Source organism: Saccopteryx leptura, chromosome X (assembly GCF_036850995.1).
Source record: "Saccopteryx leptura isolate mSacLep1 chromosome X, mSacLep1_pri_phased_curated, whole genome shotgun sequence".
Taxonomy (NCBI): Eukaryota; Metazoa; Chordata; class Mammalia; order Chiroptera; family Emballonuridae; genus Saccopteryx; species Saccopteryx leptura.
Window position 1 is genome coordinate 13030518 of NC_089516.1, and position 26362 is coordinate 13056879.

The 26362-nt window shown below is 39.0% G+C and overlaps 1 protein-coding gene across 5 annotated transcripts in view; it reads right to left on the reverse strand.

The window, feature by feature from the left end:
- The window catches only part of RPS6KA3 (ribosomal protein S6 kinase A3), a 114696-nt gene that overhangs the window by 11511 nt on the left and 76823 nt on the right, over positions 1 to 26362 (reverse strand). For 4 of the 5 annotated variants that reach the window (XM_066357516.1, XM_066357514.1, XM_066357515.1 and 1 more), the window contains 12 exons: positions 25881 to 25918; positions 25500 to 25642; positions 25238 to 25308; positions 16741 to 16829; positions 16491 to 16555; positions 16314 to 16416; positions 14068 to 14192; positions 11798 to 11923; positions 9095 to 9184; positions 6834 to 6992; positions 4936 to 5097; positions 63 to 139 (listed from right to left, as the gene is read on the reverse strand). In XM_066357516.1, coding sequence (XP_066213613.1) covers positions 63 to 139; positions 4936 to 5097; positions 6834 to 6992; positions 9095 to 9184; positions 11798 to 11923; positions 14068 to 14192; positions 16314 to 16416; positions 16491 to 16555; positions 16741 to 16829; positions 25238 to 25308; positions 25500 to 25642; positions 25881 to 25918 — 1248 coding nt within the window. The remainder of the gene's footprint in view (positions 1 to 62; positions 140 to 4935; positions 5098 to 6833; positions 6993 to 9094; positions 9185 to 11797; positions 11924 to 14067; positions 14193 to 16313; positions 16417 to 16490; positions 16556 to 16740; positions 16830 to 25237; positions 25309 to 25499; positions 25643 to 25880; positions 25919 to 26362) is intronic. The other variant, XM_066357517.1, reaches the window with a different exon arrangement.

The window sequence follows — 26362 nt, forward strand, 5'->3', positions numbered from 1 at the left end:
AACTACATAACAGAAACAAGACATTGAGGAATAAATGCTTACGGCGTCTAGTCTACACTCACCCAGTAAGCATTGTGTAGAGAAGGACACCAAGACTCCAAATATCACAGGCAGCATCATAACCTTGTCGTTTCAAAACCTAGAAAAAGTAAAAATTAGTACGAACATACCATTGTTTATCGTCTAGATTTAGATAGGTTGTGGGAATGGAATTATATCTAAGTCAATACATATAAAAACAAACCCTCAACAGAACATGATTAACAAACAAGACAATATATTAATTCCATTCTAGAACCTTTTACTACTAACAATTTATATGTACATATAAATTTTGGTACTTTTGTTTGTTTTTTTAGGATTTTATTTATTGAATTTCTGTTTTAGAAAGAGAGAGAGAGTGGGGGGGGGAGGATGGAGGAATGGGAAGCATCGCTCTTCATATGTGCCTTGACCAGGCAAGCCTGGGGTTTTGAACCAGCGACCTCAGTATTCTAGGCTGACGCTTTATCCACTGCGCCACCACAGGTCAGTTAAATTTTGGTATTTGAATTAGCATTTATTGAATGCTGCTTTGGTTCATAGAGAACTATAAAATAAATCGAAGGTAAGTTTTTTATTTTAATGAATGTATATTTATATGGGGCTACAGAAATGGCCACATAAAACAGCACTTTTTAAGAACACATATAATAGTACAAATGATACAGTATAAAACTGTACTTTTATATATAATATGTAATTTGATTCACTTAGGCACTCAACCATCACCAACTATAATCAGGCATGAACTGTGACATACAAAACAACTGGTTTTCTTAAGAAAATCCGAATCTGGCAGGGAAATGAACATGCAGGGTGGGGCAAAGTAGGCTTACAGTTGTTCGTATGGAAAATACAGTAACAAATAGTGATACAAGAATAAATTCTGTGTTTCACGTACTCAAGACTGCAAACCTTTTGCCTCACCCTGTATATGGAGTTAACAATTCAACATGAAAGTATCATAAAGTTATGCCTAAAGTACTCTGGGTATAAGGATGAGAAAGCAATTCATTTTTTCAGCAAGAGAGAGAGGGACAGACAGACAGAAAAAGAAATGAGAAGCATCAACTTGTTGTTGCAGCACCTTAGTTGTTCATTGATTGCTTTCTCATATGTGCCTTGACCTGGGGACTCCAGCTAAGCCAGTGACCCCTTGCTCAAGCCAGCGACCTTGGACTCAAGCCAGTGACCTTCAGGCTCAAGCCAGTGACCTCAGGGTTTTGAACCTGGGTCCTCAGCATTCCCGGTCAACATCCACTGTGCCACTGCCTGGTCAAGGAGCAATTCATTCTTTATATAAGGAAAGGAGAAAGGCTAGGGGACAGCCTGCTTGTACTGTGCCTATAAGTATGAATTCAGGCCCTGGCTGGTAGGCTCAGTGGATAGAGCATCAGCCCAGCACACAGACGTCTTGGGTTTGATTTCCAGTCAGGGCACACATAGGAAGCAACCATCTGCTTCTCTTCCTCTCCTGCTCCCCTTTCTCTCTCTCTTCCCCTCCCACAGCAAGTGGATTGACTGGCCTGAGCACCGGCCCCAGGCACTGAGGATAGCTCAGTTGATTCGAGCATCAGCCCCAGATGAGGGTTGCTAATGGATCGCAGTTGGGGTGCATGTGGGAATCTATCTCCCCTCCTCTCTGGTAAAAAAAAAAGAGTTCAGGAAGCAAAGGGCGAAGGTGGGGAGGGAGAGGACAAAGGGCAGAGGCAAGAGCAGAGCATAGTTAGTGACAGTCTTTTATGGCCAGATCTCCAGGTAGAGGATATTATAGAGAGACCAGAGAAACCGAAGGGCTTTTACACATAAGTTGAAAAGGAATTTAGATTTTTTTCTGTAGGCAATCAGATGTCACTGAAGCATTAAACAGGAAAATTAAATAAGTAGCTAGTTATACCAGAAACAACTGAAGGTACAGAGGAAATGCTGGCAAGAAGAGAGACTAGAGACAAGGCCTCCCGACAGGAAGCAATTTCTAGCAAACTCAGTGAAGGGCTGTGAGAAACTGCACAGTGGCGACCGGAGGTATAGGGCCAGGGGAAAAGGGTCTAAAATAGGGAACAAAATGGAAAAGATATGGTGACAGACTGGATGTGGAGAAATGATAGAGAGATTTCAGGAGGCTTCAGAGTTTCAATCTGGACAACTAAATGGAGAAAAGTAGAAGACAAAGAATTAACAGAGCAGGTGTAGGGCCTGGCCTGCGGTGGCGCAGTGGGTAAAGCACTGACCTGGAACGCTGAGGCCGCGGGTTTGAACTGTGGGCTTGCCTGGTCAAGGCACAAATGGGAGTTGATGCTTCCTGCTCCTTCCCCTTTCTCTCTCTCTTGCTCTCTCTCATTCTATCACTCTAGCACTTTCTCTCTCTAAAATTAATAAAGTCTTAAAAAAAAAGAAACAGGCTTAAAATAAATAAATAAAAGATCAGGTGTAGTCTGATCAATGATGGTGCAGTGGATAGAGCACTAACCTGGGACGCTGAGGCCCCAGGTTTGAGACCCTGAGGTCACCGGCTTGAGCACAGGCTCATTCAGCTTGAGTGCAGATTCACCAGCTCGAGTGTGGGGTTGCTGGCTGGAGTGTGGGATCATCAGCATGATCCTATGGCTGCTGGCTTGAGCCCAAGATCGCTAGTTTGAGCAAGGGATCACCGGCTCAGCTGTTCACCCTCCCCACCCCCCCTAAAGGCACATATGAGAAGCAGTCAATGAAGAACTAAGGTGATGCAACTATGAGTTAATGCTTCTCATCTCTCTCCACCCTCTTTATCTCCCTTCCTCTCCCCTTCTCTTAAAAAAAAAAAGAACAATCAAATATAAGTAAAGTTTTGTTTGTTATTTAAACGAGAGGAGGGGAGATAGAGAGACGGACTCCCGCATGCTCCCTGACTGGGATCCCCCCGGCAACGCCTGTCCAGGGCCAATGCTTGAATCATCTGAGCTATCCTCAGTGCCTGGAACTGATGTCCGAAACAATTGAGACACTGGCTGTGGGAGAAGAAGAGGAAAAGAAGGGGAGAGGGAGGGGACAAGAAGCACATGGTCACTTCTTATGTGTGCCCTGACCAGGGATCAATTCTGGGATGTCTGCATACCAGGCCCACTCTACCACTGAGCCAACCAGCCAGGACCCATAGTTAATTCTTTTTCTTTTTTTTCTGACAGAGACAGTCAGAGAGAGGGACAGACAGGAACAGACAGACAAGAAGGGAGAGAGATGAGAAGCATCAATTCTTTGTTGCAGCACCTTAGTTGTTCATTGATTGCTTTCTCAGATGTGCCTTGGCCGGGGGTCTACGGCAGACCGAGTGACCCCTTGCTCAAGTCAGCAACCCTGGGTTCAAGCTGGTGAGCCTTACTCAAACCAGATGAGCCTGCGCTCAAGCTGGTGACCTCGGGGTCTCGAACCTGGGTCCTCTACATCCCAGTCTGATGTTCCATTCACTGTGCCACCGCCTGGTCAGGCTAAATTTTTTCTTTTTAACATAGTGATAAAAAAGGTAGAAAATCTTGACAAAGCAGTGGATTTTATATTTATTATAATGGGGAACTGTAATTTCTATAGAAAAGAAGTAACTTGACCAAAACAGTGCTTGAGGAAGACTTTAGTAGATGTGCAACTCTCTTGTGGAGGGACCAGAGAATGGCAAGAGGGAGTCGATGTGCACCTGGGCCGTGGCAGCCACTAGGGGGTGGAAGGGGAGCTGGCGAGGGCTCAGTTCTGTGAATAGAACCCTGAGCTGATTTTTAGGGATAACAGATGGTAACTAGTTATGCAGCTAAAGACAAGAAGAGACCATGTTTTAGCCTTGCAGATACAAGAACACAGTGATAAAACCAGGGGGAAAGAAGGATAATAGCAAGGATGGAAAATAAGCCAGTTTCCATTTATTTCCATGAACGGACAAGCAGAAAAGTGTTAGTGATAGTACACAGCTACAGAAAAAAGAGCAGAAAGATTATAGGTAATAGTGGGTTGTTGACAGAACGAACTATTAACAGAAGAAAGAACTGCTATATTATTCTAATTATTTGTTCAGTAAGTCTTCAATTAAACAACTATTAAATTATTCTATATTAAACATAGCAAATGAGTTTGTTTTTTTTTTGTTTTTTTTTTTGTATTTTTCTGAAGCTGGAAACGGGGAGAGACAGTCAGACAGACTCCTGCATGCACCCGACCGGAATCCACCCGGCACGCTCACCAGGGGGCGACGCTCTGCCCACCAGGGGGCATGTTGTGACCAGAGCCACTCTAGCGCCTGGGGCAGAGGCCAAGGAGCCATCCCCAGCGCCCGGGCCATCTTTGCTCCAATGGAGCCTTGGCTGCGGGAGGGGAAGAGAGAGATAGAGAGGAAGGAGAGAGGGAGGGGTGGAGAAGCAGATGGGCCTGTGTGCCCTGGCCGGGAATTGAACCCGGGACTTCTGCACACCAGGCCAACGCTCTACCACTGAACCAACCAACCAGGGCCTGCAAATGAGTTTTTAAATATGCTGAAATACTGGCCCTGGCCGGTTGGCTCAGTGGTAGAGCGTGGGCCCGGTGTGTGGAAGTCCCGGGTTCGATTCCCGGCCAGGGCACACAAGAGAAGCGCCCATCTGCTTCTCCACCCTTCCCCCTCCCTTTCTCTCTCTCTCTTCCCCTCCCGCAGCCAAGGCTCCACTGGAGCAAAGTTGGCCCGGGTGCTGAGGACGGCTCCATGGCCTCCACCTCAGGTGCTAGAATGGCTCCGGTTGTAATGCCCCAGATGGGCAGAGCATCGCCCCCTAGTGGGCATGCCGGGTAGATCCCGGTAGGGTGCATGTGGGAGTCTAACTGCCTCCCCGCTTCTCACTTCAGAAAAATACAAAAAAAGAAAGCTGAAATACTGCAAGCAAACTATTTCATAATTACCTCTGGTGCAACAAAATTTGCAGTATAACAAGGCGTCATAAGAAGACCGTTTTCTGCTCTTAGCTGTTTGGCAAAGCCGAAATCACAAATTCGAATAGATTCTGGATTGCCAGATTCATCCACATACAGAATGTTGCTAGGTTTCAAGTCTCTGTGAACCACCTAAATGAAACAAAGAGGAACATTTACAATACATTTCCATCTTGAAAATTCTTCATTCAAACCTCTAAGGCAATGCACTTAACAAGGTAATTAAGTGCCAACCTTTAAATTATTCCCACATTATAAAATGCTGATAAATAACTCCAACACAGAACTGGAGGAAAGAGAAGATGAAGAAATAACAGTATTTCCATTTCTTTTCTTGTCCAACTGCGTAAGTGGGTTAAGGAGAAATATAAATAGCAGTAATACCTGTCTCCAGGTCATTCATTCATTAAACAAACACGTACTGAGTGCCTATCATGTGCCAGGGTATTATTGAAGGAGCTTCACATACTCTGGTGAAGAAGACCCGTAAGATCCTTGCCTTTACCTGCTAGAAGCTTACACGGTAGTAGAGAAGTAGAGAATAAACAGGTGAGAGATGGGCATAACTAGGGAAGTCAGGTCTCTAGAGGAGCTAACATCTGATCTAGAATAGAATGAATGAGCTAGAACTGTGAGGTGCAGTCACTGTAGGTAGCGGGAACAGCCTGTACCCTGGGGGTACACAACAAACTTGTGCGGACAGGCTCAATGGATCAGGCAGGGCTTAAGAGTAAAAGGGAAAAAAAATCCAGTTTATGTATTGCCTATCTGATATCCATGCAGCAATGTCACACATACAGAAAGACACCATTCCTTTATAGTTCTGCATTGTTTTCCTCCTTTAATTACCTACTTAAATACTTCTTTTATAAGCCTGACACTCCTCAGCAGACTTATATGCCCCCCCCCATCAAATTCTGAGTGTATATTCGGATCAGTCACCTCAGTGCTGGTTGCTAACATCCTGAACATGACCTCTCCACATCACTGTAATAACTTATTGCTGCGGAGGCACCGAGGAAACAACACAGAAGGCTTAGCTGACCACAAAGTCTTAAATTTTTCAGTGAACACTAAGTGCTACTGATTTCTGGCTACAGTACCAGATGACTCTTAACCAGCTAGAAGTCAAGATGCTCCCGAATTAAATCAAAACAGCCCACTTGTTAACTTCCAGGGCAAAGACAGACAAAATGAGAATAAGTACCGAAAATAAGCTCCTTCAAAAGTAACCTCTTATTTTCTCCTTGCTTCTCACTCCTCCTCCCCTCTTCTGTTCTCTTTCCTCCTTCCCTCCTGTCATTTTCTTCTTGTTCTTCCCAATTTCCCTTCTTTTACAAACATGACTTTTTTTTTCTTTTTTGGCGATTGACTAATAACCTTCAGGAAGAAATGAAGAGGTCATCCACCAGGCAGAAGCCAAGTGACTATTTGGCCTCATCCATTTGAAGGATTTCCTTTTACAGGTGAATATAACCCATGATCTCTGGTTCTGTTTCTAAACTTGGAATGGGCCCAGTTCTCAGGGGTACAGAGTGGCCTAGCGAAACAATGCTGTGTCTTCCAGGTCAGAAGATCTCCCCTCTTTTTCTTGGGAAGCGTACGAATTTAAAATAAACAAGCTAGAATTTCAAAGTAGCATATCAAGCTTAATGGGAGAAGTTTTCACAGAGGAAGAACAGTAGCATAATTCAGCTAAGAGTAGTTATTTTTCCATTATGTGCATAGAGTAGTTTCTTCTACTTTTGTAATTTTAGCTCAAACATGAAGAAACGGTGAGAAAAAAGATATCTATGTGATGTGTATGCATGTGTGCATACATGTACATATATATTTACAATATATATATAAATATTAAAAAGACTTACCCCTTGTGCGTGAAGATATTCAACAGTTTTGGTTATAGTAAACAGGACAGCGCTGGCCTCTCGTTCAGAGAAAAATTTCTGTCTAAGAATTTTATCCAGCAATTCACCCCCTTTCATAAGTTCTGTCACTACATACACATATTTTCCATCATCATATACCTATAATAAAAGTCAAAACAAAAATATAAAAAAAATTGAAATTTTACATGTGCTCAGAACAAAGTTTCGCAAATTAAAGAGAAATCAAATTATTTCTATATTCAATTATTCTATATTCAATTATTCTATATTCTATATTCAAATTATTCTATATTCAATTATTTTTATATTCAAGGAAAATTTTACTTATCATGATCAACGGAGTATATAAATCTTGCGGTTTTATACACATAAGAATTTAAAATAGGAACTGAAATTGACTGTCAGAAAAATACCCTGTGATTTCCTTCTGTGAAACCTCACGCCCGGAAATCAAAGTAACCCTGGGCATTGTATACAAAGACACTGAATGCTGCACTTCGCGCTCGCTCCTCTTCATCTTTCTGTCTACTGCTGAGGGCAGAGACTGGTACAAAGACAGACTCCTGTGATTTCCCGGAACTTCTGCAACTGCAGCAGTTCTATATTTATACACGCAGTACAATGAATTATTCTGGTTTTGGTTAAATTGAAAGTCAAGTTGTGGCAAGAATTAAGTAGGAAGATTAAACAGCAAAGAGAAATTCCACCCAACGCCCACAAGCACACCAGTTTGCCCCGGTGGAGAATGGAGGCTCAGTGTGATTAGGAAGTGCTCTTCTAGGCAGTGCTGAACTGAAATACATACCCCTTTATTAAACTCCAGTCCCTTTTATCCCCCTCAGCACGGAGTAATGCACACCTTTATTTAGCTGCAGAAGAGGTGCCACGTCCTGAGGTCCCAAATATGGAAAAAACAAGGGACTAGTCTGGAAGCTTTTATTCCAGTAGGGACAGACATAGATTTAAGAATTTAAAATATATTGCACATGCTGTAATAAAAGTGGGGAAATTTTTAGAGTTTGGAATTTGAAATGGGGGAAGGAGCAAAGATGTAAAAAATGACAACAGCACAGTTTCCAAGGCAAGGATGAAAAGTATTGTCATTTTAGTTTACTGATTGTGCCCTGACAGCGGACTGAACCGGAAACCTCTGCACTTTGGGACGACGCTCCAGCCACTGAGCTGTCTGGCCAGGGCTTGAGAGAAAGTATATATTTTCCTATACTTCCTTTTTAATTTACTTGGTTGGATTATTGGAGGTCATGTTAATTAAAAAGTCACTTAGGTTAAACAGCTTCACAATTTTGATGGGACTAAGTTAACATTCTCCTTCTAACAATGAGTAGTGAGGCAGTGATATTAATCTGAGGAAACTGCAGTTTAGGTCCTGAAGGAGAAGGGAAGATACACTGTGGAGTTCACAGAACCTCCCAATTGGAAGGCGGAAGGTTCCTCAGAAGTCCTCTGGCCCAGCCGGCCACATGCCATCTGGTCTATGACAAGTAGATACGGCCTTTCAGTCAATGTGACCACCATGAGCAAGAGAGCAGTTAGTGCTGCCTGGCCAGTTCACAGCCTTTCCCAAGAGCTCTGTTATGATAAAAGTCATAGGTCGCAGGGAAAGGGTACCTCCTTTGTCCTGGGAGTGGTGACAGGCAGGCCAGGCTTCCTGGGGGAAGGAATACTTTAGCGCAGTCTCAGATGTGCAGTAGTTAGCCAGGTAAGGAAGGAGGGAACCATAAATTCAGACAGTGTGGCATGAGAAAGTGAGGAGTGTTCAACAATTTATACACACTAGAGCGTACAGTATGTGAGGAAGTGTGAGAACGCTGTGGACGGAGGGAGGCAGGGACCAGCAGTAATGAGGGGTATGAATGGAAGACAGCAAAGTAACACGGTTAGACAGGAGTGCAGTGCGCTCTGGCAGTATTGTGAAAGACAGTTTGGGGAGTCCATGGAGTGTGAGACTAGTCCATTCTGAATATTAATCAATATCCAAATGGTCTATAAATGCAGATGTTAAAAGCAATAATGTCAACACTGCTTTTCTTACAGCAAAAGTAGAAAAGTTAACTAGATATATTTTTCTTTATTATTGAAATTGTGCTATATATGTTGCTCTCAAATCTATTTTTACTTACTATAACAGTCAGTTCTATGTGTACAACATGTTATTTGAAAACATTCCACATGCAAGTTAGACAACTGATTCAAATGTCTACGTTAAAGAATCTACTTACATCCTTTAGAGTAATAATGTTTGGATGCTGTCCATAACGAAGAAGAATTTCAATTTCTTCGGTTGGGTCTCTCTTGCTTTTATCAATGATCTAAAAGGCAAATATTAATCACAAAATCTCATGAACTGTACAGTTATAAACCTTAAGTATTTACAGCTATAGCCCCTGGGTACCATGTTATGCAAACACTCTCTATATAAGCCTTTTATTAACCAGTTTTATTCAAGTACCTGGCCAGACTGCCTAATTAAAATTCAAAAGCCAGTCTTGATATAGATGGCAAGGCTGTAAGATCAATTCTATGCCATGAGTCAAATTCCCACCAGGTCTCTCCAGTTTAAGTCTGAAGTAAGTCTAAGACCTACTAAAACTCAAAAGCCTCAAGAAAAGGTACCAAAAACAGTTAACAGAAACATAATTCTTTCATCCTTAAAAATCTTAAACTTTTGGGAACTCAATTTCTAAACTCTGTCAATATAGATAATTAAGAGAAATAAATAAATATGTATAAAACATCACCTCTAGTATCTGTTTATTCAATTAACTTGACTTCCTTTATTAAAATGAGTCAATGGAATATCCCAATAGTTGTAAGCTACTTATACAAAATTATCAGCTTAGTAGGACAAGCTTATTTTTGAAGCTAGGCAAAAAGCTAAGCAGAAAACCACACCTAGAATTTTACTTGGCTAGAATTATGTTTAATTATTATAATAAAACCCTTTAAAATACTAATGAAGCTTTCCAACCCTTTTATGTCAGCTGCTTCTTAATATTCCTCTTAATCATTTAATCTGTTAAAGTAATAGCATATTTGAATAAGGTTTGCATTCATTTCCTCCAAAAGATAGTCTGAAATAAATTTTGTGACTTTCATATTTTCAATTTTAAAACAGCTTAGTAATTAACATAAGCAATAAATACTGAAATGTTCCAGCAACCTAGCTTGCAACTCTCAACAGGAGCCAAATCTGCTATCTGAAAGGGATTTACTTGGCGAACAGTTCTGTATTTGGGAAATCGGGAAGACAAGCATAGAGGTGTCCACTGGTAATCAACTGCAAATGACACTGTAGAATTAGGCAGATGGGTAACCAAGAGGAAAGGGATACAGAATAGACATGCTAATTCAAGGGATATGATCCGGGCTAGTCTTCTGAAAATCAGAACACACCAGAAGTGTTGTTTTTGGCAACATGCTCTCTGATCTCCTAATCTGAGGCCAGTTTACATTAAATCCATACTTCTGCTTGTGGATCTTAGATTTGCAGTAATTTCTATAGAATCAAGTTGTGTTGGGATTGGTTTTATGAATTTAAGCCACAAAAACTCACAAATAGCTTTAAGATATTCTCAAGGATTTGGTATAGTGCTCCTGGTTTCTGTAATTCAAAGGGGATCTCAGGACATTTTTACCTTTTTCTCATGTGTTTATGGAGGCAAGATACATCCTTAAACTGTCTACCAAGTACATTATTCACCTTCTTTCATGTAAGCAATTTGAAATCTCCCATGTACCCAGATTTCACTATGAGCAGTGAGTAGGTGATGAGCAAATTCAAATCTATTTCTGGTTTATCCTTACAGCTGACAGACAGCCTTGTGGACACTGATGACTTTTTAAAGCAAATAGATTCAAGTTCAGAATAGTAATAACAATTCTTTTTTCTCTTTCTTGTTTTAGACTTTGTTTATTGATTTTTAGAGAGAGGAGAGAGAAAGAATGAAAGAGATGGAGAGAGAGAAGGGGGGAGAAACAGGATGCATTAACTCATAGTAGTTGCTTCCTGTATGTGCCTTGACCAGGCAAGCCCAGGGTTTCGAACCAGCAACCTCAGTGTTCCAGGTCGATGCTTTATCCACTGCGCCACCACAGGTCAGGCAGTAATAATAATTTCTATGTGTGTATGTCTTCCCAAATATATAAAATACATTCATTTTTATTTTTACATATGAAATCATACTATGTATCTAGATAAAAGGATGGATGGATGGATGGTTGGAAGTAATCACAATTAATGCCACTCTCCCACTAACTAAACACGAGCTACCCACACTTACAGATAGTTCTAAGGTTGCATGTAAGTTCAAAGCTTCAGGTATTACTTGAATTGCTTGCAATGGGAGAGCAGAGGCTATCACTCCAAGAGTGAAAAGGCAGAGACTTGTATACTGTGTTTGTTCACTTACAACTAAAGGTTTACAACTCAAACTTTGTCATAGAGCGATGTGAATTGGTTTTGGATTAGAAAAATTTTCCTGTCTTAGAACATCTGATGAAATTAAAACAGCTAATGATAATAAATTTTATGACAGGGGCTCTTATTCTTTTATTGGTTCATAGATCCTTTTAAATGTGAAAGACAGTATGAACATTTTTGCTAGAAAAGTGTCAACATACAAAATTTGGTATGCAATTTTGAGGAATCCCCTGACACCTCGACCATAAAGTGGGAGGCTTTTGACAGTAAAAGGGGTGCTACAAAAAGTCAGGCCAGGTGTGAGCCGGTACCGCCCCGAGCAAACTGGATGCATGCTACGCGATGTTCTGCTCACAGGGGAATTCATGATCAGCTGCTGGATATTTAAATTAATCTTACCTTTAAAAGGTGTATTTATCAAAGAAGAGTGCAATTTTTAACTGGTACTGACATGTATGAATAGAAACTGTTAAATTTACATTTGAAATCTACAAACATTTACCTTCACTGCAAACTCCATGTTTGTGGCTTTATGTATGCACCTCTTGCAAACAGAGTAGGAGCCGACTCCAATATCTTCTTTTACCTCATATCCATCAGTGAACTGAATACTGTTCCTGTGCAACTGCTACAAACACAAGTATAAGTGACATAAAGTTCCGTAATGCCACTGGTACATTTCATAACAGAGGAATATGTTACTCAGCATCATTGATGTTAACTGTAAATGATTATCAGTAAAAATAAACAAATCAACCTTTACAGCATTTATTCTTCTACAACTGCATATTTTGGAAGTGGCTACAATAAAAATATGCTGTACAAAACATGCCCTTTAAAAAAGCTTTGGTTAAAATGATAAAATTAAATTTGTACAACAGAAAACACAGAGCGACTTGGTGAGAGGCCAAAAGGCTTGCCTGTGACAGCCCTGTGCCACTGTCAGCAGGCTATAGCTCTTTGAAGTACCTTTGCAGATAGGGAGAAGTTCGAAACCTCTGGGATAGAAGAAAAGATTCAGCACGATTCAGAATGAGACCATCTAGATTCTTGCCTCAGATATACCACTTGTAGGCTGTGTAACCTTGAACTTGTGTTTTCTCAGAGGGTAATGGTGAGGATGAAATAAAATGACATATTTGAAGGTGACACTGGTTACTAAAAGTTTGGGCTATCAGTAACCAAGCCTTCCTTTCTCCACCGTCAAGTCATAGCTTCATTACAACTTCTGCTAGAGAAGCTATTCATGGGTTAAGGACTAGGAACATGGAGGATGATGACAGGGGATTCCCGGCTCCATCAGCAGGCTGGGGGGAGTTGTGCTGCCCTGGGCTATACTTACAGGAGACATCTCCTGTGCCTGTGAGCGTCATATGGGTTAACACTTGAATTCTATAGAATATGTTCACAATTTCTATGTCAGGTACAGAAATTATAACTTTAAAACTTGGTATACATCACATGGTTGTCCTACTAAGAGATAGATTATTTCAACATGAATTTTGTTAAAACACCAGTGTTTAAATTAGTTTTCTAGAAAGTAGAGAAAGCAAGATAACTTGACTCATGAGCACAACGACTGAATTATCAGGCAAATTCAAACACTAATTTATGCCCTCAAGACAATTCTCTCCTATGATTGGGAAGATTTTTCCATGATACTAGGATGAGAAGAAACAAATCTAATGTTTCGTACTACTTGTTTGTGTTCCTCTAATAACATTTAATTTACTAGTCCAGTTTCCTGTTACAAATATACGCACACACCTAGAAACCGGCTTCTGTGGCTTTTACTTCCTTTTTCTCCAACTCTGATGAAAAGATGGGATAATGGCGTAGGAGGCACCCTAAGGCAGTGCCCATTACTATTTCTGCCTAATGACAATGGGGGCTCCAAAACAAACAAAATGAAAAACAAAGACACAAAACTTGGCAAAGTTAAAATTTGAGTTCATTTGTATTTCTTATATGTTTTTATGGCAGAGGTTGGCAAACTATGGCCTGTGGGCCAAATCTGGTTTGCTACCAGCTTTTTTGAATAAAGTTTTATTGGCACACAGTCATCATGCTCATCAGTTTTGTATTGTCTCTGGCTGCTTTTGTGCTGTAAGGGCAGAGCTGAGGAGCCACAACAGAGATCGTGTAAGCCTGCAAAGCCTCAAATATTCACCATCTGGCCCTTTACAGAGAAAGTCTGCTGACCCCTCTTTTCAGGTATCAGGGATCAGTGCATCATATAGCCAAGTTGACAGAGGCAGAGGTTGAAACAAACCAGGCCTGAGAAGCATTCTGAGACACATGAGAAGAAAGAGACATGATGGTGATATTTATCTCCACTCTCCTAGAATTCCACTTTCAAGTCAGATAGGGATTCAGGATTCCGGCACATGCAACCCTTTAAAAGGCACATGAAATAACTAAGAGTAATAGCAATGGTATAAAATCTATTTTAAGCTGTTTACTTAAGTCAGATCAAATATAATTATTCATAATATTAACTATATCTTACATATAATTAACTGTATCTTACATTTCAAAAATTTAAGAAAGATTTTATTTATTGATTTAGAGAGAGGAGAGAAAGAGAAAGGGCAGGGAGAAGCAAGAAGCAGCAATCCATAGCATAGTAGTTGCTTCTGGTATGCGCCTTGACTGGCAAGCCTGGGGTTATGAACTGGCGACCTCAGCATTCCAGGTCAACGCTTGACCCACTGCGCCACCACAGGTCAGGCACAACATTCCAAATATAAAATTACTTAGACCGTCACTCACCTGAACAATTGAATGCACACCAACTGTCTGCATAGCTTGGCTTTCATCATCTGAGGTAATAGCAACAAAACTAAACCCCCGAAATAGCTGATGTGCATTAGCACTAGGTGGAATACCAGGTGAATCTGAAAACAAGAATAAGTTATTAAGAAGGTAATTCTTTTGAAAGGTTACTAAGGGAAGAACTGTCCACATTACAACCTTTCACACTTTTTCTGGAATTTTATTTCTCAGGCACCTGATACTTCCAAGATAGCTCAGTAAAGCGCTGCATTTGTCCTGACGGCTTATTACCCTCCCAACTCTAACATCTAGTCCCTCAAAGCCCAGGAAACAGTTAATTCATTTCAGAACATAAGAATTCGATGAGTTACTGGATTAATATTATTCTAAATCAGCACTGTCTCATAGGATTTCCTGCAATGATGAAAATTTTCTTTATCTGTGCTGTCCAATACAGTAGCTACTAGTCACATGCAGCTACTGAGTATTTGAAATGTGGTTAGTGGGACTGCGAAATACAGTTTTTCATTTTAATTTTTCATATTTAATTTCAATAGCCACATGTGGCTAGGCTACCACATTGGATGGTACAGACCTAAATGGTAATCTGACAATGCTATGGCTCCTGGTTAGGGGGAGATTCAAGGTTGATCTACCGATAATTAAGGAGAAAAGAATTTAGTTCAATGGTCTCAGTTCATTATGTCAGAATTTAAAAATCTAAACTACAAGTTAAAAATAATTAAATATATATTTAAAGATCAAAAGTAATTTCTAGGATAACCATGGTACATAGTCCTTAACATGTTTTATGACATGACATGTATTGTTATTCAAATTATTTATTGGAATCTATTGGCATTAACACAAATAGAAAAATACTTTTACAATATAGTTAATGTTCATTTTAAAGACAAATAATAAATATGTGTTATTCATAAATATAAGCCCACCGTTAGGCATACAAGTATTTATAAATACACTCTAAAGGCTAAGAGCAAGCAAAAAACAAATGGGTAAATCTACTTAGACATCAACTTCATAAAAAGCTCTTATTGAACATCAGCTACATAATATCAGCAATAAATATTGTCTAGTGAATTTTAAGTCATGTGACAGTATTTACTGTATACTGAAGACTTCTGCTAGGAGAACCTATCCGGGCAGAATACAATATAGAATTACTCTATTCTGAGATTTTTCCTCTACCAGGACAAAGTGTGTTGAGAAAGCAAAGTAAAACACCACCACATATCATCAATTATATGTATATCACTGCCCATGTATTTGCTAAAATTTTGTTCATACATTAATCCACATTTCTAATACTATCTTAGAAAAATAATAATCACCCGTTAATGCTCGATATAGATTGTGAAGATTTTGGCTGGAAAGCTTTATAGTAATGTTTGAGTGACACACTCTATGGAAAATATATGTAAATATACTTTCTATTTATTTGCTTGTTAGTGATAAACCTGTGGTCTGACTAAATGAGTATTAAAGTGTAAAACGCACCACTATGTATACACATATGCTAATGAATGAAATACAGATTATCATTTCAAAGGTTACTTGTCTATAATAGTCACTGCTTTTGCAATTTTAAGATAAAGCACGATACAGGATATGATTCATTTTGAAGTTATCAATCCTCATATAAAGTTCAAGTAATGTTTGGGATTTGAGCTTTGCAAGTATTTCTAGAATACCACCTAATATTAGAGTTTTTTTATGTCTTTATTTTTTTAGATTTTATTCATTTTAGAGAGGAGAGAGGGAGAGAGAAAGAGAGAGAGAGAGAGAGAGAGAGAGGGAGGGAGGAGCAGGAAGCATCAACTCCCATATGTGCCTTGACCAGGTGATCCCAGTGTTCCAAATCAGCACTTTATCTACTACTGCGCCACCACAGGTCAGCTCTAATATTAGAGTTTTAAACAGACTATTTATACTAAAGACTACTTCATGTAAGAATAGCTCTATAGGTAAATAAATACACAAATAAACAGTTTTCTCACATAAACACCAAAGTTTAAGGTACAATATAATTTGCTAAAAGATTTAACAAGGCTCTTTCTTGCTAAAAGATGCTGTATAGGATTTAGTAATTATCCAGTTATTGTGGCAGAGAGATAATATGAAAGGGAGATATAAGGGTAACATAAAGAATTGAACTGGAAGAGATTTTCTGATTAAACAAGAAATATATTGTCTTATCTTTGGTTTTCATGTTTGCTTCTTACCTTTGGGAGTTTTTGCAGTAAACTCAGGATCAAAATAGAATGTATCTTCAGGCCTGCCAGTTGCAGGCTTAAAAGGTGGATGAATTTCTCTTCTGTATAGTTTCTGGAAGAAAAAAGAGACTCAGACATATGTTAATTATAAAAAAAAATTCAAGCAAGTTTTCACTGTATACTTACATTCCAATCTATTGTTGAGAAAAATAAATGTCTTTTAATTTCTTCAACTCCATCTGGTCCTGCGCCTGTCAAAAATTAACCAGTTTTGAGTAAATGGTAATTTTATTTCAAGGTGGAATATATATTGTTTATTAAGACTTCACTTTTAATATTTGACCTAATAGTTCATAATCCCACAACAAAAACAAGTATCTACCTCCTCCCACCAAAAAAGAAATACCAACAAACACAAAAGAAACAAAAAATTTACCTAATCTGTTTGCAGGATTTCGTTTGAACAGCATTCGTAAAAGGCTCTGGGCTTCAGGACTCAAAAACTGTGGCATCCCAAGTTTAGCTCTAAATAGTAAGTCCACAAATAACATTTTAATTTTGGGAGGTATCTATTTAATTTTTCAATTTTTTAAATCAAACTTTTTATTTTAAGACAGCTGCAGATTCACATCCAGTTATAAGAAGCAATAGAGATCTTGTGTACCTTTAACCTAGTTTTCCCCAAAGGTAACACCTTACAAAATTATAGTGTACTCTAGCAACCAGGATACTGACATGGATACAACCCACTGATCTCATTCAGATGTCTCCATTCAATTGCATTTAGTGTGCTTGCACGCACCTGCGCATTTAGCTCTATCACATGTAGGTTCCTGTGTCCACCACCACAGTAATATACTGACTGGTTCATTACCACCAGGATCCCGACTCCTAACTACTGGCAACCACTAAGCTACTCTCCAGTTCTATAATTTTGACACTTTAAGAAGGTTACGTAAATGGAGTCATACAGTTGGTAAGCTTTATTATTTTTACTCAGGATAAATTCCCTTGAGATTTGTCCAAGTTACTGTTCTATCAATAGTTCACTCCTTTTCATTGCTAAATAGTAGTACTCTGTGGCATGGATGTACCGGTTTGTTTGTCCGTCCACCTGTTAAGGATATCTGGATTGTGTCCAGTTTGGGGCCACTACAAAGAAAGCAACTCGGAACTCTGTGGATAGGTTTTGGTGTGAACACATGATCATTTTAGTCCATAATGTCCTAATAAACATTTTCAGTTTTTAGGATTTTGCGAAAAGCACTGCTGTGAGAGTAAAGCATTCGAGTCTTAGTTCCGGCTCTTCTCCTGAGAACTGTGTGACCTTGGGAAGCCAATGTCCCGGGGCCGGTCACCACTTCTTCATAAGCAAGGGGATGAGGCATTAGATCAACGGCTCTCAAGCTGTCACCGTGGAGCCCTTCTTCAAAAGGAAATTGAGAAACTCCACATTTACAGCTGCTCCAAGAGCACGTGCTGCGTTTCAGTTTTCCCACCCAGCCCCTTGACAGCGCTGCAGGGAAGAGGCGCTGGTGGGGAAGGGTCGGTGGATTGTCTGAGTCTGTAGCACAGAGTCTGAAAACCACTGGCCTGGATGAGCTTGAAAGTCTGTTTCAGCTCTAATATATAATTTGATTCCTTTCTCCAACCTACAAATTAAGGAAACCAAAGATCCTATAAGTATGAAAATAATAACAGAGCTGGGGAAAATGGCTAACAGAGAAATTTCTATTTCAGAACTAGATCCATTTGTTATTCGGTGTTGTTATTGAGGTACTATGCGCTAGACACCGCTTAATGCTGAGGATACAGAGATAAAGACAGTCCCGACAGTCAGCTGGGAAGACGGAGATAGATAATCTTGGTATAGGAAGAGACAGATTCAGAAGGGCATATGGAAAGAGTGCTAAGGGAACAGGAGGAGATATCTAACTTAGCACAGGAGATTGTGAAAGGCCTTCAATGCAATTCAAAAGCTGAGAATCGATTCATTTGGTTAGTGCTTCCCCAACATTTTACTGAATAACATTACTCTCTCTAGAAAGTAAACAACAACAAAAATTTTCATGATCCAGTGAGTTTATGGAACCTACCTATTATACCCCCCGCTGAAGACAAAGAATTAAATCCACTGCATAAAAAAGGTGATACATCTCGAGTTAGAAAAAAAATCAGTATTTTTCTAAACATTTCTTTCCAGCACCTCTTTCTATTAACATCTTGTAAAATTAGGGTTCTGTTGAACAAATCTGGGGACACACTGCCATATTAAGTAACAGGGACAGAGCAGAGGCCTTTAACGGCAGACGAACATGGCCAGATTTATTTTGAAGAAGGTAACTCCAAGGGTAGTCTAAAACGACCTGGGGTACGAAGCCTCAGTAGGTAATAGGCACTGCACTTAGGGGCGTGGCCCGATAGTGTGGGTAGGAGATCACCGGGGTCTGAGAACTGCAGCTGTCAATGCAGAGGTGAGGCTGGGACCCTTGAGTACTTCTGAGAGTGAATCTGGTGAACACCTGCATGTGCAGGAGAGAGGAATCAAAAACGACTTCCAGGTTTCTGGCTGCATGGAAATGCCACTAACTGGGAACACAAGAGGAAAAGAACAGCAGATAGAGATAAAAATGTCAAGCCAGGCATGTCATGTTTTGGGACAGCGAGACGGGTGAGTGAATGGAAATATAGGTCTGGTGTCTGGTAAGTTAAGGTAAGAAAGAGTGATTTGGGAATGGGGGGGATGCATTCGGGGTGACCCTAGAATCTATGTAAACACAATTAATTAAATAAAAAAATTAAAATAAAAAAGTGATTTGGGAGTAATTACAATGATGAGAGTCATTACAGGAAAGACAGGTCAGCTAGGAAAGTGAGCACAGAGGGGAAGAAAGGCATGTTAGAGATGGAACCGTGGGGAACAACATTTAAAAGGTGATCAGAATAAGAACAATTCGGTCAATAAAAATAATGAATTCAATTGGCTGAATCACTGATTATTAAATCCCACAAGTTCATTATATCAAAAAGAGAAAAGTCAAAAGTAACATAAAATACCAACTCACTGGACACCACCCTCACTGAAAGTAATTAGGGTTCTGACAATTGGAAATAATAAAGAAAAGAATTAAGCATTTATTCTGTCTTTCTTGTTTGAGCCTTATTTCAAGGTAACTAGCCCTTAGTTAATGAGGGAAAGTTCATTGTTTCAAAAAAAAAAAAAAAAAAAACCAGCTAGTAAATGAGGGAATAATAGTAATAGAAAACCACCTATTTTTGAATTTCTAGTAAAATAATTATTTCAAGTAATGATTATCAATGAATGAAACCATCAGATGAAAGCCTAACACGGAACTTTACAAAGAAGGATCACTTGTTACCGTGGGAGCTCATCACTTAAAAGTGAAACAACCAGGTGTTATAAGCCCCTTGATGTGATAGAATAAGTTGCAACAGCACAAGCTATGAAATAATCTTTCCAAAAACGTTTAACCAAAAACAGGATAATGGAACAAGTTAAATGACAACATAAGGAGAATAAAAAACATTTCCACACTCCCTAGAAAAACACTAATTGTTATGTAACCACAGTAACAAGAAAGCCACCAGAACTGGTTTTAAATCCATTCACCTGATCAAAGACAACTTGCCTAGGTGAACATAGTTGTGTTTTTTTTTTTCCCCAAACCAACCAACCAGTAACTACTCTCTGTGAAAATTACCAGACAAGAATGGGCGGGCTGCTCCACTAACCACACCTGACTGCCAACTGATCAACAACAGTCCCACCCAAGTAACCACACTCTTACAGATGATGTCAATCCACTCCTGGCCCTGAAAAACTACCACTTCTTGAACTGCACCCTTCCCCCCAACCCTGTCTAAGACCACTGGTCTGCTCTGCTTGGCGACACTCTGCTCCCTCACTACACTAAGCCACAGAATCAGTTTTACGCTGTTCGTTTCAGAGATGTAGAGGGGGTCTCATCTTTTCACGAGATAAGTTCACAAAGGAGAATTCTAAACTGACTGCCTTGGTTTCTGCTAGTAAACAGCAGGGGAAAACAGGGGCAGAACTATTCTAAATGAGCAGAAGCTTAAGAAATACAATCAAATGAAATGTGCAGATTTAACTTGGGACTATAAAAACACCATTTTGGAGAAAATCTCAAAAACCTGGTTAGGGACTGGTGTTGGATGACAGCTAGGCATTAGGACTAGTTTGTCCGATGTGGTTATATAAGAACACACCCATTCTTGTTAGTGATGCCAACTGAAGTAGGTGAGGAATGACGTGTTTGGAACGCTTAAAATATTCAGTAAATTAGAAACAAATGAATAAAATGTGGCAAAATCTTGATGATTGTTGAATCTGGGTGACTGGTATATCTGTGTTCACGGTATTATTCTGTTTTTGTCAATTTATTTTGGAAATTTTTCATAATTAAAAAGAGAGAAGCTGGCAGAGGAGGAATGGTGAAGCCAGAGACACGAAGAGGAACGGTTAGGGAGGCGGGAGAAGCCAGTGGGACCAGGAAGAAGGAAGGGGAAAGGGAGGGGCCAACAGTGTTAAACACCCCTCCGAGACCTTCCTTAGACTGTCCCACCTAAAATGGCTCCTTCCCGTCCTTACACTTGCAGAGTACCCTGGTTTATTAGCCCTATTGCCCTAGTGCTATCCGAAATGACTATTTCTTTCTTTAAATATTAATTCCTATGTCCCTCAACAAAATGCAAGCTCTGCGAGACCACAAAAGATCTGTCAGTCGTGCTCACACCGCATCCTAAATGCCCATAGCGAGACCTCAATCATCTGTGGAATGAACTGAGTGAACACATGGTAGAGTCGCCTTTCCAACCATCTGCCGCTGGTTGAAGCGACCAGGTCATTGATGACAACAGTGAGAGAAGTTTCAACAGAGTGGTAGGAATGAATGACAGACAGACTATGGAATAAAAGCAGCCAACAAATGGTAACAGAAAGACTACTCTTTAAAGAGACTTTGTGTTGAAAGGAAGCAGGAAGAGGGTTCAGAAACTTGGAAGGAAAGCCAGGTCAAAAACAAGTTGTTCTGTTTCCAACACTCGAGTGAGTTTGTTAGCTGAAAGGAAAGGGCCAGAGCAGACGGAATGGTGAAGGTTCAGTCAACATTCATTTATATGGCAAAGATTTTTTAACCTTTTTTATTGTGAAGAAAAACATAAAGTGCAAAAAAAAAAAAAAATTCTAACCCCAAACACACAGCTCAATGATTTACCACAAAGTGAACAGTCATTTGACTAAGAAATAGAACATTGCCAGAACCCCTCATCCAATGTAACCACATTCCTTGTTTTGCCTCAGGCTTTTGTGATCTAAATATAGACCTTAAAAACCATGCTTTAGTTTGTCTGTTTTTAAAACTTTATAAATAGACTCGTATAGCATTCATTCTTTTGTGCCTGAACTTCCTTTGCTCAACATCCTTATGAGATTTACCCAAGTTGTTGTGTATAACTGTGGTGTGTTCATTTTCTCTGCTACATGGCACACTACACCCAGGGCCTAAAGGCCTCAGCCTGTTTTTATATGGCTTTCGAGTTAAGAATGGTTTTTACGTTTCTGAAGTATTGGAAACAAAAAATAAACAATAAGAATATGTAACAGAGACTGTGTGTAGCCTGCAAAGCCTCAATTTTTACAGGTAGTTTGTCAACCCTTGCTGTATTCCACTGTATGAATATACCATAATTTTTAACCCATTCCACAGTCAACGATCCATCCAGTTTCCGCTTTTTGACTATTACAAATGATGTTGCTATGAACATCTTTGTACTTGGTTTTTGAGGTGCAAGTACCTTGGTGCATATAAACTGGGTGAATGCCTAAAAGTGGCTACTGGATAAGGGTACACATATATTTGACGTCAGAAGATAATGTCAAAAACTGCTCTCTAAAGTGGCTAATACAATATTTATATTCCTTCCAGTTCTGTATGGAATTTGTTGCTTTTCCACATCCTGTCAGCACTGTGTTCGGTCAGTTTTTTTACTGTCAGCCATTCTGAGAGTATGCAGTTGTAGGTCAGTTTTATTACTGTCAGCCATTCTGCGAGTATGCAGTTGTAGCTGTCATGGTTTTAACTTGCATTTTATGATTAATGAGGGTGAGCATCTTTTGATGAGAAAAAGTTATTAATTTTAACATAGTAATAATATATTCATCTCCACCTCTGTAGCTAGTGATTTTTGTGTCCAGACTCCTTTTCCTATCCCAAGGTCATGAGGATATTCTCTTATACACTTCTAGAATCTTTTTTGTGTGTTTTTTTTTAAAGAGTATTCCTTTTTTTAAAAATTTTATTTATTCATTAGAGAGAGAGAGGGAGAAGGGGGGAGGAGCAGGAAGCATCAACTCCCATATGTGCCTTGACCAGGCAAGCCCAGGGTTTTGAACCGGCGACCTCAGTGTTCCAGGTTGACGCTTTATCCACTGCGCCACCACAGGTCAGGCTTTTTTTGTGTTTTTATATAAAGATGTGTGTGTGTATGTATGTAATATACTTGGAAATTATTTTTGTGTATGGTGTGAGATAGGGATGTTTTATCTTTTCCTACATGAATACCAATTTTCCAGCAGGACTTACTTAAGAAGAGCTGTTCTTTCTCTACTGCTCTGCAATTTCCAATAGTTAGAAATCAAGTGCCCGTGGACGTGCAGGTGTGTTGCTGGGTTTTCTAGTGTACTGCATAAATCTACTTTGTCTTAATTACAGTTAGAGTAAAACTTGATACGTGGTAAAAGCAAGTCTCCCTATCTTGATCTTCTTCAGAATGTTTTTGGTCCTTTGTATTGCTGTATTAGAATTAAGGTTCAGCACAAAAACCTTGTTAGGATTTCAGTTTGATTTGCAATCAAACTCTAGTTACGCTGTCCAATATACTAGCCACTAGCCACATACAGCCACTGAGCACTTGAATATACGGCTAGCCCAAATTATAAGTATAAAATGCACACTGAGTTTCAAATAAATATGAAAAAATAACACGTATCTCATTAATCATTTTTAATGTTGATTTTATGTTGAACTGATGTCTTGATATATTGGGTCAAATAAAATATATTAGTCATGCACTGCCTAAAGACAGGAATATGTTTTGAAAAATGCGTCATTAGATGACTCTGTAGTTGTGGAAACACTGTAGAGTGCACTTACTAGATGGTATGGCTTACTGCACACCTAGGATCTATGGTATAGGTATAGGCTATTGCTCCCAAGGCTGTAAATCTGTATAGCATGCTACTCTACTGAATACTGCAGGCAACTGTAACACAATGTTAAATGCATAGTGTACATAATTAATTGTATGTGCTATCCATTTATATGAATGGCAGGCAGTGTAGGTTTGTTTACACTAGCATCACCACAAACACCTGAGTGATGTGTCACGATTATATTACAATGGCTATGATGTCACTAGGTGATGGGAATTTCCATCACTAGGCGATGGTCCCATTATAATCATATGGGACCACCATCAGGTGGTCTGTCATTGAAATATTATTTTATAGCACATGACTGTATAAAAAACAATTATCATTTTCTTCTTATTTATTTAGTGAGATTGAAAGAGAAACAGAAACAGAGGGAGGAAGAAAGAGACAGAGGGAGGGGAAGGGAGAGAGATGAGAAGCATCAACTTGTAGTTGTGGCACTTTAGTTGCTCATTAATTGCTTCTCACATGTGCTTTGATGGGGGTATTCCAGCAGAGCCAGTGACCCCTTGCCCAAGCCAGTGACCTTGAACTTCAAGCCAGTGACCTTTGCACTCAAGCTGGTGACCTTGGGGTTTCGAACCTGGGACCTCAGCGTCTCAAGTTGATGCTCTATCCACTATGCAACCACCTGTTAGGCTATTCTTATTTTTTTAATGTTGCTACTAGAAAATTTAAAATTAGGTATGTGGCTCATATTATACTTCTTTGGATAGCACTGATCTATAAAACCTACATTTTTATAACACTGGGTCTGTCATAATATGAGACAGTACAACCTTCCATATTATTTTGGTCTTTTAATTTTTTTTAAGTAAAAGTTTCTAGCTTTCTGCAGAGTTCCTATGTAACTTTTGCTAGATTTATCCCTAGGAATTTGATATTTTTATACTACTATAAACAGTATTTTCTGTTGCTAGTATACAGACATGAAATAGATTTTATTGGCCTTTTATCCAGCAACTTTGCTAAACTCTTATTACTTCCAAGACTTTGTATAAAGATTTGGGTTTTCTATGGACAAAGTCATGTTATCTAAATAATGACAATTCTGTTTCTTCATTAAACCTTAAGCCTGTTAAAACCTTAAACCTTGCTTCTTTTCCTTGCCTTATCGTATATGTTTAGTAGTACCTCCAGGACAATGTGAACAGGAGTGGAGTGACAGGCATTCTTGCCATATGCCAAATCTCAAAGGCCAAGATTTCAATACTTCACCATGAACATGAAGACAATGAGTACTCTGAATCTACGGAGTTTATTTGTATTTAAACCACATAATACTAATGTCATAATACTGATGAATTTCCTATTTTTTTTATAATATAGCCAACACTCTTCAAGTTTTTTTTTTAGGTGAAGGGATTAAGCAAAGAAAAATAAAGCTCTCATATACAGACAACAGTGTGGTAATCATGGGAGGGGAAGGGGAGGGGGAGGTAGGAGAGGGTAAAGGGGGTAAACGGTGATGGAACAGACTGGACTTGGCGTGGAGAACACACAGTACAACATACAAGTGATGTGTTACAGAATCGATCATTGGCAACCTATATGATTTTATTAACCAATGCAACCCAATAAAGTCAATTTAAAAATGAATAAAATCTTTTTTTTTTTTTTTTAGCTTAAGCACTTTACTTTTAAATCTTATCAAACATATCCACTAGGGAGTACTTACTTAAGGATCATAGTCATTGTTTCTTTTCGATCTTTTCCTTGGAAAGGCAGTGTACCAGTGAGCATCTCAAACTATAAAGGGCAAAATAATCAGAGGTATTTGTCAATAGGTATAAAATATCAAGGCCAGAGGTAAGAATCATCATCTAAATTACAACCAAACCTTTTAAAATTACTATGTAATAAAACGTGTGATTTAGATTTCTACTCTCTTCATTACTAAACTTCTCAAAAAAAAAAAAAAAAGACACCCCAAACCTTACCATTAACACACCGAAAGACCACCAGTCTGCACTCTGAGTATGACCTCGACGATTAACTACCTCAGGAGCCATGTATTCCACAGTTCCACAGAAAGAATAGGCCTTCTTTTCATGGTCAATAGACTCTTTACTTAGGCCAAAATCTGCCAAAACAAAGATACAATAAATATCCTACAATAATTTGCACATAAAAAGGTTAAATGTAGAGTTCCAATATTTAAATTAAATATTTAAAAATTCTAATCCAAATCATTATTTGTTATCCATTATTGGATAACATTATTATCCATTATTTTGTTATCCATTGTTTGTACCATGACCATCCATACAGAAAATTTATATATGGAATAGGAGAGAATATTTTAATAAAATGATTTTTACCTGTTAATTTGATGTGACCTTCTTCATCAAGAAGTATACTGAAAAGAAAAAGGCAAAGTCAGAAAACCTGTGCAAAGCATTAGAGATTTGCAGATGCTAAAACTAAAATTACTTTGGTAAGTATTAGATCACCATACTCATGCTAAAATATTGCTTTAGACTGTGAATAAAAAGGCAAAGGTAAAGGAGGAGAAAGTTATTTTTTGGATACACATATATAATATATTCCAAATGTTAAGACTTATAAACTTGTATTAATGAGCGAGGAGCATCAAAAAATAGAAGAAGAACCAAAACGTCTAGACTCTTCTAAGTTGCTCTTTCTAAAGCCTTTCTGGAGGTGGCCTAACTAACCTCCCTAGTACTTGAACAATAGACAGAGGGGCCCACAAGGCAAGTTGAATGTGTTGTCATTCTCTTGGTCATTTTTTTTTTCATTTTTCTGAAGTTGGAAACAGGGAGAGACAGTCAGACAGACTCCC